The sequence below is a fragment of the Liolophura sinensis genome, chromosome 7 (assembly GCF_032854445.1).
Source record: "Liolophura sinensis isolate JHLJ2023 chromosome 7, CUHK_Ljap_v2, whole genome shotgun sequence".
NCBI lineage: Eukaryota > Metazoa > Mollusca > Polyplacophora > Chitonida > Chitonidae > Liolophura > Liolophura sinensis.
The window spans coordinates 24,500,428-24,516,201 of NC_088301.1; the positions used below are offsets into that span (position 1 = coordinate 24,500,428).

Here is a 15,774-nt window from a genome sequence, read left to right on the forward strand (position 1 = left end):
AATATCACTTCCCTCGAGCTGCCAATTCCAGATATCCCATCCCACAGCATGCACTATCTGTGTAATGTCTGGTTTTTATATGGGTTGAGTACATTGTATATGTTACATGCTGTGATGCACAAATAATAGTCTTTGTGACACTTTATACTTTGGGATTTTATTGATCTTGTTTAGTGTTCAGAAACTTAATTATTTAAAAACTTCTTATTGAAGGTTCAAAATCCATGTAATGTCTGGTCTCATTTTTGCAAGTAATGAAGTACATTTTTCTCTCATTACAGGGGAGTGACTGCGCAATTCGGCTTGAACAGCTGAACACAATTCAGAAACCATCGAGTGGAGCAAACAGCATTGGGGAAACAAGACAATCTAACGTGCCAAGTGAAAATGTCTGTTGTTGACAAGAAGCAGTGTCACATACCTATCTGTGGAAATAACTGAGTCTGGATGGACATAACTGAGTCTGCTATTGGGGGATTCTGTTATCCACACAGCTATCTGTGGGTGAAATCGGGGATGTATGTATGTGGACGTAAAAATCTGATGTAAAATCAGACTCAGTGTTCATGGATTGATTGATAACCACGGTGGAACAAAAGGGCCCAAGGCTGTCAGTCTTAACTTGTACATATTCACAGTCTTATTTGCTTTGACCACCAAAATAAAGATACGGGTGCAATTTTCCATGTCTTACTACTACTACAACTACATTGTACATTGGGCACTGTTGGCTGGTGACCGTGGACTTTGCCCAGAGGAATGCTCGGACTGGACCCGGGCACTTGACCAACACTGATAAGGAATCACTGTCATATCTTTGCTCATCTCGTTGGCGGCCTTACAGAATCACAATGGACTTTTGCTGCAGTTGGTGTTAATATTGTGTCCGTGTATCACCCAGTAAAGTGCTGTACATATTTCTTCATGTGGCCACACTACTTCTTCAGTACCACGATTGCCCTCTGCTGCTCGCAGCAGTTTTCTTTCAACTTCACAGACTTATAAGAAGACTGAGTTAACCTGTACAGGATCGTCTGCATGTTTTTCAAGTTCAGTGTTGAACTTGAGTCCTGCTTGCGGAAAGTGTCTATTTCAGCTTACACTGTTTGACTGTCTTTTATATATATTCAAAGAGTTTAAATAATGAGATGCGTGTTATTGTACAATTTGGTTGTATATGATCATGACACATGACACAGAGGTAAAAACATTTGATAGAGAAAGATTTCACTCAAATTCTTTCTTTCTTAACACTTCCACTTAAAATTTCTAGAAGAAACTTTTTACAATGAGCTCACTCAGTGATATCTGGTTTCTATGGGGCTCTGTTTGAGGTTATTGCTGTGGGTCTTGAAGATGTGATATGTTGGGTACCCATGGAGCATGTATGTTAAATTGTTACTGTATGTAGCCAAAGCTGTTCAGCAGAAGTCTGTTTTTATACCATTATTACATTGGATGCAAACCCTTTATGCACTTGCTTTGGATCATCATATCCCAGATTATAGATAGATTCTGCCAAGCCTTTGTTCATGTTTTGATTCTGAACAGGAGCCTCTAAGGCCACTGTTACAGACAAAAAAAAAGTCTGGTGAAGACCACGAAACCTGCAATTAATATGGAAGTGATTTTGGAATATGCAAGTTACAAGACATTTTACAGTTAACAGAAAGGTTCCCTTGATGAGATTATATGGAACTGATTGATCACTCCCGTAAGCGCCTATGCAAGTCTTGGGGAGAACTAAAGAGGTAGAAAGTGGCTTGTTTAAAAAGAAAACAAAGGCAAACCAGCTCATAGGGTAGTGAAACCATTTCCTCTGAAAATATTCCCAGATTAGCATATTAAGAAACTTATTACCATTTCCTTTGATATCGCACTGTGCTTGGCATTTTGTATTCCCACCATGTTACCATAAAGAGAATTCTCTTGCATTCCATGGTATTCCCAAGCCTTTTGAGCATTCCCACATACCTCAAGGGTATAGACCTCGTCTTTACTGTAGTGGTCCTTCATGAGAGCAGTCAATTATCTCAGTATTACATTCTTTGTCCACTCCAGTTTCATTTTGCCAAAAGACAATTTTCAGCCTAGTGTTGGTGTACAGATGTATTATGTTACTTTGTAATTTGAACATTCCGTGTTACCGATTGTATATATATATATATGATATATATATATGAATATGATATATATATATATATATATATATATATATATATATGTATATGTATATGTATATATGTATATGTTAGTGTTGATGCTGTTTTATCTGTAAGTAAATCAAGGTCTTTCATGCACATCTTGTACTCAAGTTACATATTGTTTTCTTGTTCTTTTATTTAATGGTTTGTTTTTCAAAGTTTAGAACCGAGGGTGAGATGAGAGGCACACTGTTTCTGTGTACTATGGGGTAATCCTGGTTAAATGTCATGTATATTATGCTATTATTTATTCTATAACTTATGCAGGGTTCAGGCAATGTACGAGACTGTGATACCCCCACCTGCAAGCTTATCGTCTTATGATCTTATCATTTTATTGCACAGAGATTTAACTATATGACAGGATTTGTGATCATTGCCTCGACGACGATAACATGTTTGTGGACAAGCATGCCTTTGGAACTCTCTCACCTGCCTGCGAGATATTCATTAAACTGCTATAAAAAAAAAACAAAACAAAACAAGGAGCTGACAGTTTGTCCTCAATATTTTATTTGCATTCCATGTCTTAATTCTAGATATTTTCAGCGAAAGAACGTTCTTTGTTTATCATATTTTATTTATTCATTTATTTGTTTTAATGGAATACTTTTCCAAGTGTGAGTTGAATGATTTTCAGTTAGGGATTTAGAATGCATCGTATTTGAGAATTGCTCTCAAGGCTTTGAAGTGCTTGGTGTGAGGAACGTACCTTTCACTCGAGTAAACTTTGTCCGAACTAGTAATTACAATAAACGCTTGTGCTTTCATTTCGTGAACCCATGGCATTGTGAAGTTTAAATCTTGGTCAATAAAATCTGTTGACGCAAATGTCCAAAATATAATTACCTGCGACAATCACCGGTTATTTTGTACCTAGAACAACTTCCAAAAGCGTCCCGGAGGCAATTCCTCAAAGTCGTTGAAGACCCGAGTTAATTGTAACTACCATGGCAACATACATGTTTTAATCATGGGTTGCTGTGGTAGTTACAATCAACGGTAACGTAGTTTAACGAAAGCTTTGTGGGACTAAGTCTTGGTCTTTACCATGGTAAGAGTTCGAACTTAGTTCGGTGAGGTGTGAATCAGCGTGTTTTCCAGTTTCTGTTGGCGAAAACAAAATGAAGGACGCCAGAGCATTTGGTCGGTAGAGAAAGAATCAAGTCTATGGCAGAAACCTGTTTTGGATGTTGTATGACCGGCAGTTGAATTTACAGTTTCCATCCATCTTCATTTCATTTCTTTTCATTAATTTTTGGAGTGTGTCTTATTTCAGACATTGCTGTTCAAGAACGTCTAAATAGACTGGCTTATTTCAGTTAGGCTGACACTGTAAATATTTTCTGTCACCCAAGATTTCTTAGCACAGGGAAAAGAGCATTGTAGTATAGGTTCAAAACAGAATGATTAATCAGAAAACGAACTAAGTATAATCATAAAGGTTCTTGTGATTTACATTCAGCAACTCTCGCCTACTAAATCGAGGTGCATGTGTTTTTGGGATCCCAGTGCGCATTCGTTGCCATGGTGATTACCACTGCTATGCTTACTTCCTCTTTCTGTGATCGAAGCTGTGTATGGTGTGCTCGTGGACGCGTATAATTAACTATACAGCTGATGTTATATATTTACAGAATCGTCCGTAGCTTCTGGTATCATTTTCACACTTCTGTACATTACTCATTTTTGATCATCGCTCCAATGGCCCGGTGAGCAGCTTTTTTTTTCTAGTGGACTATGTCCCACGTCATCTGTATAGTGACGTTGACGCCATTGGCGTTACTAGACACGTTACAACGTTGAGCTCCTGTCACTTTCTTTGTCCAGACGGAGCGTCATTAGAAATTTATTCCAATGTTATATTACCAGCATCGGAGGGTGCCAAAAAAATCATGTGAACAAGCGACCTGCCTCCTCTATCACCAGTCAATGACATAAAGACAAATAGAATGTGACCATAGAAGCATTTATACATTAACACATTGATTAGTATCAGAACCCGACACTACATATTTGCCACAAAACTAGCCCAAAAACTTCTTTTTTCCATGGTATGGGGAACGTCTTGTACTAATGATACAAGTATATGTTCCATGGCTTCCATCAAAAACCATTCCTATCCTGCATCTGTTCTATCTTTATTTTGGCCAGTTTCTGTCCCGTCGCATGCGTCATTGGCCTTAAACAACCTGATAATCTTGCTATTTTATGTTGATGTATTTTACTCCATTCTAACTTAGTCTTTGTCCATATGCCAATAGAATCCAGTGCATTTCGGCTTCAAGCTTTACACATCCAAGCATATGGGGAAAGGTAAAATCCCACTATAGTGTTACAAACAACGCGATGTGTAATAGATATGCGTTTCTACAGGTCACCCCTGTTTTATACTGAACCAAGCATTTAAGTCCTTCAGCTCACCACTGTTCTACTAAATACACTGTATACAAACTGCATTCGTTAACAATCCTAGATATATATACATATATATATATGCATAGGTTTATATATTCAGCCCCTTAAAAGAGCATTCTTTTTTGCAGGTTGCTCTGTTATCAAATGGTATGTATGTTTTTTGGAGGTACGACTTTATGCATTGTTTTTAGTACCCGGGTAAGACATATGATTTACTGTTATGTATGTATGTGCGTGGGGGCTGTGCCCCTCCAAATTCGGGCACGGCCGCGCGAGGACGGCGTTGAACCTCTACGCTACTGACTTTCTCCTGTTACTAGACTTGTTACTGGGTTACGAAGACACTAATAAATTGCGAAACACGTTAACCAGCTGTTTGTTGTCGTTTCTTATTCGCTTTGACTCCCCATTCCCAGGAAAGCCACGCAGTAGAGCGCACGTGTGTCTAGGCCAAGGTTAGGTACTGACTATGCTACGTGAAATTCATGTAAGGCGAAATCACGCTTTAGAACGAGATTTGCATGTTCTCAAGATAGACGCGTGTTCACGTGTCATTACCTGCGTGATTTCACATTGCATGACCTGCATCAACACCATGCCTGGGTGGAGTCACACCTTAGACCTTAAAAGAGGAAGTTGTAACGTCGTCGTTTGGCATTCAGCATGAAGGGAATAGAGCAACGACTGGTTGACCCGTATGAGTATAATGGCTCGGGCGGGTGCCTTACTAGCCTTCGGCAAGGCGTCTGAGTGAAGCAGCACTAGATAAAAGAGCGGTGGAAATCCGCACTGCAACAAGGAGGCACGTTACATGCACTGTAGGATTCCTTCGTCGTCATATGACTGAAATATGGTTAAGTACTACGTTAAACCCCAAGCACTCACTCACTCACTCACTCAACACCCAGCAGTTTCTTATGAAACATTAGGGAGGTCCCTTTGAACATATCCATTGAGGTCTTTAGCAAAGCTGTTTTAGCTCGCTACTGTGATTCTTGTGTTTATACGTGTTTTTCAGGCATATTCTGAAGGCATTATTCTGTGTAGGCTGATAAAATTATACCTCTTTGAAGCCCTGAACAATTTTTCAGTCATATGACAACGAAGGATTCCTTAGAGTGCATGTACGTGTAATGTGTCTCCTTGTTGCAGGAGGGACTTCCACCATTCTTTTATCTGGTGCTACTTCACTGAGACCACTTAATGAAGGCATGAAAGCTGCCCCATTAAGCTGATACAGGTCAACCAGTCGTTGCACTATCCCTTTAATGCTGAACGCCAAACGAGGAAGCTACAACTTTCTCTTTTAAGATCTTAGGTATGACCCGACCCAGGATTGATTCTGGATCTACCGCCCCGAAGCGGACGCTCTACCAACTGAGCCATCGGGGCCGGTAAAGTGAAAAGATATTGAAGATGAAACTGTAATTTTTCAAATCGAGGTAAAAGTTTGTCAGGCATCTACAAACGCTTCAGGTAGATCAGCAGTGGAATCTTTAGGCTGAACTCCGTTTTCTCATCAATAATCCTGATCACTGTCATATGTACTATTCGAAAAGTGTGTAAGATATTCTACGTCAGTGAAACACATTTAATAGTATCTGTAATCAGATAAGCAGTTTATCAATAATACTTACGTTGAACCTTTCGAATTATAGACATTTTATTAAAGAAACGAGGCACGGGCAAGTTAAAGTCGAGATTAAATATTAAATGTATTTAAACCAGTCGGAGGAAATATCTAAATGATTTAGATATTTAGGATGACAATGGGAAATAGCCTAACTGTATTTCTTATACATTCGCATTTATATAATCGTATTTTGGAGAAAGCTCAACAGGAGTTGGAATATTCCCTCTCCTGTTTTTGATCTGTATATCCGGTGAAATTATTTTTGAAAAGGATGTTATCTGTGCAATTGTAGACCGATCATTTCAGGACCCGATATATATATATATATATATATATATATATATATATATATATATATATATTTTCAGAGTTTGAACTGAAGTCAGCTGCTCTGAGTCAATCATCAACACGCTCTTTAGTCACATGACTTAGAGTACTGGAAAACCGCATTTAACCCAGGCGAGAATGACTTGAACAAGACTTTAGCATGAATTATGAAAAATATACCTTTTAGTTATGAAGTTTTTCAGAAAAAGTACTCACAATGTGCCTAACTTTCAAATATGATAGCTCCATTGTCCTGTAATACTTTAAACTTTAGAAATCGCTATTTTAGCCCGGATGCTCAAAGTCATAACTATGAGCTCTCGCTGGCTGATTCAACCACGTAGTTTTAAAGAGCTTCATGCATGATTCAGCTATGTTCATAGACATCGTACACAGACTATTAGCCCCCGAAGCATGCTGGAATTCAGCTTAAATGGTGAAGAAGTTTGTTTTTCATTCAGGACGCTGGAGATGTGAGTTTTGTTCCGGCTTTGAAGTTTGCGTATGTTGCTCTCACTGACATTGTATGCGGGGCCGTGGTGACAAAAAACGGTCAGTGGCGCTCAAGTGACCATTTGCGTAGTCCAATTCGCAATTCGTTGAAGCCCACTTGTCTTTCGCCATTGTGACGTGCATGTATGAGAAAGTTGGTTAGTTACCTGTCAGAGGTCTGTGTTTTATACCCCCTGCCACTCCGGTTTCCTCCCTGCATCACCTATGCAACGGACCACGATCGTATACGTGGGCTGAGAATATATGGCGTTAAATTGGACACCAATCGAATAGAGTAAATTCGAATTCAACCCTTGCTGGTTTGGTTAGAGTTATATAAGTGCTTTCAGTCTTCCTCCACCCGTTCTTAAATATACGGCATTACACACCAATCAATTAAATAAATCATCAAGACAAATATCATGAAACAATACACATTCACATAAATACAGATACATGAATTCTAAGGCCTAGACTGTCAATTAACAGACATCAGAAGCACTACGTTTGTTTTTCATGCCGTTCTGCTTTACTATACCTTTACACACAAATAAATAGAACCACGCAATTTTGTGGACATACATTCATAAATACTCATCGTGGCAGTCTTCACTCACCAATCATATCAGTTCTCAGTAAATGCTAACAACGAGCTCAGAGCATTACAACGAGGAAGACAAACATCTGAAATGTACAGTGTAAAATTAACTAAGACCCACTGAAAAAAACTTTCGTCAATTCCTTCTCATAAAAATGTGACGGAGTACATCAACACTTGCGCTAATGTTGGCGACGGATTTAGTTTTAGGAAGAAGTATAAGAGAAGTTCCGTTTAGAATATATTCTGGAAATAGTTGTAGCGGGTCTACCTTTATAGAAAGGATCAGAATAATTCCTATTGCTTTATGGACTGCAATCCATCAAGTTCAAAAAATGGAATTTCAAAGGAAATGTCTGATGTAGGGAATGAATAAAAGTGAAAAGGTTAGAAAATTTAAAAAGTATCATAATTTACTGCTGAAAAATGTAGAGTTATTAGTTCTTAAGCTATTAGTGGGGAAGCATTACAAGAATACCACTTATTCTGCTTTCATGACGTTTTGGAGACAATACTTCTTGGTAACTCATGTGTTTCAATTAGTTGTAATGGACCACTTTTTTCTCTTTATGTGAAAGCTCATATCTTGACAACTTTAATTCCGTTAACATTCTCCCTTCCGTGTAATATTCAGTCCGTTCGAAGAAAAGAGAAGTGGACCTTCCAAACCGCTAACCGCGTGGCTGGTCCTGGTCACGTGACTCGCCCAGGTCGTGTTTAACCGCCAGAATTATGAACAGAACATCCTGTTATTTGGAGAGTACTACCACGTCTGTTTTGATCACTTTGTTTTCTACTAACAAACACCGGAGTTATGTCGAGATCGTTGCGTGAGTTTCTAGCATACACGATTGTCTCTTAAAAATGATGACCATTTCTGCTTTCATAAAACTGCTTTCCATCTCTTTTTTTCCCTGATACAGAGTAGAAGTAATCCACGTACCAGGTGCTTGTACGAAATGTATGTATTTAATTAGTGTTTTGCACCATGCTTAGATTTATGCAATGGCGTTCACGTTTGTAAGAAGAGGCAGCCAAAAATAACCCCTGAAAGGGAAACAACTCTACTTCGCACGCGTTTCCTATGCAGAGTTGATTTTCGGTTGTGTCGAAGTAAACAAGAAATCTAAACTATCCATCATTTAATGGCCTGGGATTAAACGGTTTAGGACTTTCACCGTGAAACGATCTCTCTAGAGCATGACCGGAATAGTACACGCCCATGGCTCCGAAAATAACCCCTAGAATTATAATAGTGACGTCCTGTATTTTCGTATGCCACCTGAGACTGTGCCATTTCAGCTTGATGTGGAAGTAGCACGGCCAGACGAAAGATAACATAGTGCCCGTAAAGCTTCCAATAAGACCCATCAATAGGGCAAATTTTGGTATAAATATGGCCAACAGCATGTTGAATATAACCAGCCCCATCCGAAGGCCTAGCCCCCAGGGCTTCAGACTGTCTTCGTCGTCAAAACAAGACGGGAAAGGCGTCTGGGGCTTGCCATCGAAAAACGTGGTTTGCAAAAGTTCCGCGGCAGCGAAGAAAGGTAACGGGTAGGACAGCATCGCTTTGGCCACCAGTATGATGTTCACAATGACGCGCAGAGATTCGGTGGGCAGGTTGTTGGTTATGACCTCCTTCGTGGCGAATCCCCATGTGAGAAAGCCTATATAAGAGAAGATGGCTTTGAAGAGAGCCGCGGCGATGTGCGTCCAGTGCATCATGCAGTTGAACTTACTCCTGTCTATCATGTTCCCTTCCAGAGTGGGCAGGAAGATCTGCGAGGTGTAGCTGAAAACGACGATTCCCATGGATATAGGGAAAGTCCAGATGTTGATTTTCACCTGAACCTCCGACCACTTGAAATCGCCGGCTTTCGTGAAACAGTAAATCACTATGATAGCGTTGATGATCATGTGTGCAACAGTGCACCAGAAGCTCAACCAGGACACCCTGCGGAGAGACTTGAGGAAGGCGCAGGCCAGCAGAGGGGCCGTGCAGATCATGATCCAGGAAGTAAGGTCCACGGGAGTGTTGGGGAAACTCCCCACGATGAGGTCGCCGCAGAGAAGCACGTAAAGAATACACGTCATGAGAAGTTCGATAAGTTGGGCGCAGTTAACGATTCTCCCGCCAATTCGCCGGCCCCAGACCTCCTCGGCGATGGCCACGTAACTGGACCTCACCCTTACCAGACGTCCACTCGAGTCCTCCTCGTAGAGACAGTCGATGAGGATTTTGCCCGTGTGACAGCAGATGTAAGCAACAGCCACCATGGCCACAATGGCCCAGTAGCCTCCTTGTACAACGGCATACGGGAAACTCACTATAAACATTCCCTGCAAAGAAAGAGAAAAAGTATTAAACGATAATTAGCCCATCTCGCGACACGACAGCAAGCTGTCTCTTCTGACAACATATATGGCCGATTATTTCTGGGAATTTTTCCATATGTCAAAAATAACACGTTTTCCCCTTTTTTTTTGAACTGTCAGAGCTGGACTTCGGTAAAAGCACTTCAAATATTCTCTGTTACCCGATGTGGTATCTCTAATTGGCATAGGAAAGGGAGCTGTTGTTTTATACCCGACACAGAAGAGATTTTTACTTTGCAGTAATTGGAATTTGTGGAGAAATATATTTTGAGGATGCTCTGAGGATATTTCTGACATGACGTCTTGTCAGTATATTCTCTCTTCAGAATAAAAGGGTTCACTTAATACAAACTAAAGTTGATAATATCATTACGTTCTGTATACGTTGGTTTTCATCTAAAAATTATTTAGATGAGGACATATGTAGGGTAAGGTTATATTCGTCACCGCTGCGCAAACCAAATACACAAGAGACGAATTTCAGTTAAAAAATACAGTGCAAGCCAAATACAAAGGAGAAGTAATTTAGCCTGAAGCCAACATTTACAAACATTACAGACATTTGTAAAACTAATGTATTTTTGTCCAAGGAGAAAATGCTAACCAAATACAAGATATATGTATTTCAGTTTCACTCCAAAGTTACTTTGCAAGCCAAATACAAAAGAGAAGTATTTTAGTCTAAAGCTACTTTACAAAACATTACAAAATATATGTATTTTTAATCTACCCAATACCACTTTCCAAATCAAATGCAAAATAGATATATTTGAGTCCAGCTAACTAATGCACAAATTTGTAAAATAGATGTATTGCAAAACAACTTTGTAAATCAAATACAAAATGGATGAATTATTTTTCTAAAACTAATGTGCAAACTGTACGAAATGGATGTATTTCCGCCCAAAATCACTTTGCAAATCAAATACAAATTATATTTATAAGTTCAAAACTACCATACAAAATCACCATACAAATCAAATGACATCTAGGCGTTTTGAAAATACAGCTTTCATGAGTCTCAGAACAATGCCCAAAGAAATCTGACGTATCTCTGAAAAAAGATAAAAGCATTAATATCTAAAGTGGATTTGCCGGCATTGAAACCTTCCTTTTCAAGCCACGTCTTTCATTTAGAAATCTCCTTAACTTATCTGATATACGGTTTTACACCGTATATCTTGCAATTGACTTCATGGAGATTATGAAATCCATGAGAGCCCCCACGAACCGTGTAACCGCGGGAATCTACAAATTCCATTTCCTAAACCGGGTTTGAACCCGCACTGTGTGTGTCGTACCCGTTGAAAGGCAAGAGCCTTTAATCACTTAACGCTTTCTTAACGCTCTCCTCCCAATATGTCTTATACAGCTGCTGTAATAATAAGATAGGCTGATCGACGTGCATCGAGATTATCTCCTCGGGAATTTTCAATCCAAAGATGCCATAAGTCAAACAGCTTCTGAAAAAGTTGTGTGTTTCTTTATTGAAGGGGTTAATCTTCGCAGACAGGCGATTGACATAACGTCCCCTGTGGACTCGCCACACGTAAGCGGTTATAGCAAGAGGAATTATCGGAGAGTCGCATCCCGGGATGACGGCGGGTAGCGGGAAGGCCATCCATCTTCGAACTTGCACACACTCCGCTGAGCAAACCGATAAAACACGCTTGGTTCGCCAACAAAGTACCGGAGGAAGTCCACGATTACTTCCGTATTATCAACTTGGAAGACTGGAAGAGAATACCAATGGGGGTTGCTACATGCATGTGGAACGGTGTACATAGTTTACACCGTGTCAACGAATAGCTGCACTGTAGTAACAGTGTACAAATGGTGTAAGCTATTTTTGTAGTAACAATTGCTGGTGTATTTTTCTGTAAATTTATAGCCGATTGCGTAGTTACATACGTACGGTTTTGGGAAAGTGCAACATTGCCTCATATTTTTTTTTTTTTTTTTTTTTTTTTTAGTGGTGGCCAAAAAACACTATGGCACAAACACTATATTCAAATACATCAACACGAAGTAAAGTTACTCTTGAAATGAGTGTAAGTTATGCATAGGTAAGTCAATACTGTACACCTACATACAGCAGGTACGTATATATCTATATTTAAACAATATTTTGTGTATCTCCACGACATTTATTTTTGTTAAAAGTGGAGAAAACATAAAAATGACAAAGTTCAGATGAAAGAGTGCGAAAAGTTATTGCTAAGTGTGATCTTCAATATTTTTTTCCGATTTTCCTTAAGAATAAAAATACACTTGAAAATAATTTTTGTATGGTTGGTATTTGGGATCACCTTTTGGTATTTATAGCCTTTGTTTAATAATGCCATGATTGAGGATGTAACACAGGTTTAATAAATATTTTTGCACTAGAATCTGTTCTTTTCAGCTAACAAGTGTCTTAAACCTCAATTTGGATCATATTTATATTTTTAATATGTTCATAAATATAATCATAATTTAGGTTAAATGCATATGTTTCGATATAAACAACAAATTTACATTCAAATAAATTTATTGCACAAGCATCATATCCATGTTTATAACATTATTATGAAACAACGATAAATACCAAAAGTTGGTCCCAACTACCCACCATGCAAAAATATTTTCGAATACCCTTTTTTCTTGAAAAAAAATCCAAAAAATATTAAAGATCATATTTTCAGATATGTTTTGATGCTCTTTCATCAGATTTTGGCATCATTTTTATGTTTTCTTCTCCTTTAAGTGTGTTGAAAATACTTTTCTCACACGTAAAATGCAGCAAAATTTTGCATAGCACATGGATAGAAACGTCGGATCTTTGGCGGTGCACTTTATGAAACAACGTGGATCGTGTTGTTTCTACCGCAACACTGGCTTAATTCCGTAAAAAAACGACGAAGAGATTTTCGGGAGAGAAAAAAAAATCCGTGTACACACATTTAATCCTGCGACCTTCAGTGTGAAAAGCCTGCCATTCATCAAATCTGCATGCTTTTGAAAGAGGCAAGAAAGTCGACTTTCTTTCAAATCTGGAAATTGGGTCTGCGTCCCTGGAGATCGCACGAGAGGAGCCCGTAAACCATCCAATGACAATGCTTTCTTTACAGCTCACGACAAAGGTGAAAGGTCAGTTGGCTCTGCAATCTTCCGTGTTAATTCACCTTGTACGACGTGACAAATCTTGGCTTACCGAACTACTCGTCATTGCGAGTGGAAATAACCCTTGAGTTATTATTTCCAGCGCCGGTTAACGCAACAGAACGACGCCAATTAATGTAAATCACACTTCTCCAATTTCTAGAACCATTAATTCGGTATTCGTTGATAGGAAGAAATTGAGCTCGATGGCAAAATGAGGAACGTGATACTTAAGACGGGTGTGTTTGGAAACATGCACAGGTAATTTTTTATAAGGCTTTTTCCATCTGTTATCAGGTTATTTGCCTGGGGAACGTCGCGATTTGTGTATAGCCTGCGGTCAAGTATGTTAACGGGATATACATGCACAGTAAATGATAAGCGGACATATTGTGAGAGTGACGTTTGCTCAGGGGCGAGCTTTTCCGGCCAAGGCGATATGGGAAGCGATATGCGGGGATTTCTATGGCATTTTCCGGTTTCCTCAGGCTTTGGAAGGTTTCCACCAACCTGAAAAACGATGACTTTTGCATGCGTATTCTTGAGAATGCAGCAAAATCTTGACCAAATAAATCACAAACATGTCTCTCTTTCCCTTCTGTCTATATGTGGCTAAATTCCGTTTCTTTTCAAGCTCCAGGAATTTTCCATCCCGCCATTTTGATCACTGTCGTCATTGTCATTCATTCAATTCAAATTACATAGTACGACGTTAAACCCTATGCACTCACTTAAATTACATAACATTGTACAGTCCTTGAAGAGTGTTCATTGTCAGAAACATTTCTATGAACAGTGATGCAATGTCCAAATTATACAAATCGAGTTGCCGTGTTTCCAAGGGTTAAACTTTGACAGCCATGCTCATAACACACCACATATGCAGTTGCTTTGCTTTAACTGCCTTCGTCATAAACGGAGGGATCCTTTCCGTGGTGAGATAAATGCTAGTATTTGCTCATTTGCCCGTAATTCATGCTCATTCTTCCCAGCTTAAAATTACAGATATGCACTCTTCCATTCAGTAACCTCGAACTCGGTCTTTTCCAGTGTGCTATTCTCAACACATCAAAGCATTAAGTGTGGGCATCCGTGGCCGACGAGGATAGCATGCTAGCATGGCGCAATAACCCAGGAACCTTCCACCAATGCGGTGGCTGTGAGTTCAAGTCCAGCTCATGCTGGTTTCCTCTACGGCCGTACCTGGGAAGGTCTGTCAGGAACCTGGGGATGGTTGTAGGTTTTCCCCGGACTCCTCCCACCATGAAGCTGACCACCATGGTATAAGTGAAATATTCTTGAGTACAAATAAATAAATAAATAAATCAAAGCATCACGCCGCAAAAAAATGTTTCTTTTAATTCTACAGTAATTCTGACTCACCTAGTTATTCGTGAGTAAGAAAGGCCATTATGTCACAACTAGCAGAAATGTGCCTTTCGCATCGAAAGCACACCAACCTTCGTTAACTGCCATTTTAGATATGAGTCGGCCGCACTCGGCGCCGCCTGGTAAGAGATAAACTCATGGAATGTTTGGATGTAAACCAAGACGGTGATGGCAACATTAAAAGGGCGATTGACAACTTGTTTGGGAGTCTTAACATTAATTTTTGTTTTAATTATGAATAGTAGGAACTACACGTACAAATACTATGGAAAAAGAACATGATCTTAATTTGGGGAAGAGCAGTCAAGCCTACTCTAAAGAAACGGAGTCACGTGATTGGAAAATGGCAGTTTGGGAAGTTTGGATGCTGCTCGAGTGAATGCTTTGGTGACACTTGTGTTAACTGCGACCTTTTCGTCTTTATTACTCCAGCCTAATGAGGTGATATGATTTCAGAAATACTTTATGATCATGGGACCTGCTTACAACTTTGACACTTAGCAAATATATATATATATATATATATATATATATATATATATATATATATATATATATATATATATATATATATATATATATATATATAGCCGTATAGAATGGCGGAAGTGAGGATTTGCCTCAATCTTTCCTCACACATGCATCTTTGCGCATGTGCAACACATCTGTATAGGACAGAAAATGTTCAATTTAAACCTGGAAACTTCGAATTTCATTTTTATATATATATCCTTCCGACAATATGCTGGCTCTCTTTTAAAGTTGCAAATATGATCACACAAAATGAAATATATCTTAACCCTTTTGGAGAAATTTGCTTAAATATTTCCATCCCACTGCTTTCATTTTCCACGAGACCATGCCCATAAGCTCACAGCGTTATATTTTCAACGATTTAAGTGTTTCAATGCCATCAGTTTAAGGCCAGCTATATCTTGTCATAAAGAACAAACGGTCAGGGGAAATCATTTTTTAACGGGAAAGTCCGTGAGGGACGCTCAAAAATTCCCGACTGGAGTCAAATCACTGAAAGCCGTGGGAAAATATAGTTCAAACTTCGCTCATACCCAAGCATTAACTTCTAATTCACAAATCTTCATCCGTTGATATTACCTGATGGGAAGGGGCCAATTTTACTCTATTGATCCAATTAATCGATAGCCACCGTCTAAATCACCAGACTCGCTTTCTAC

At 39.2% G+C, this 15,774-nt stretch overlaps 2 protein-coding genes across 2 annotated transcripts in view; one reads left to right on the top strand and one right to left on the bottom strand.

The window, feature by feature from the left end:
- LOC135470763 (uncharacterized) overlaps positions 1–2,103 on the top strand; it is a 212,583-nt gene extending 210,480 nt beyond the window's left edge. Inside the window, exon 17 of the mRNA XM_064749803.1 lies at positions 282–2,103. Within this exon, the coding sequence (XP_064605873.1) occupies positions 282–401 (120 nt within the window). The 3' untranslated portion in view covers positions 402–2,103. The remainder of the gene's footprint in view (positions 1–281) is intronic.
- A 6,700-nt stretch (positions 2,104–8,803) lies between these two features.
- LOC135470764 (vesicular inhibitory amino acid transporter-like) overlaps positions 8,804–15,774 on the bottom strand; it is a 14,874-nt gene continuing 7,903 nt past the window's right edge. Inside the window, exon 2 of the mRNA XM_064749804.1 lies at positions 8,804–10,015. Coding sequence (XP_064605874.1) covers positions 8,804–10,015 — 1,212 coding nt within the window. The remainder of the gene's footprint in view (positions 10,016–15,774) is intronic.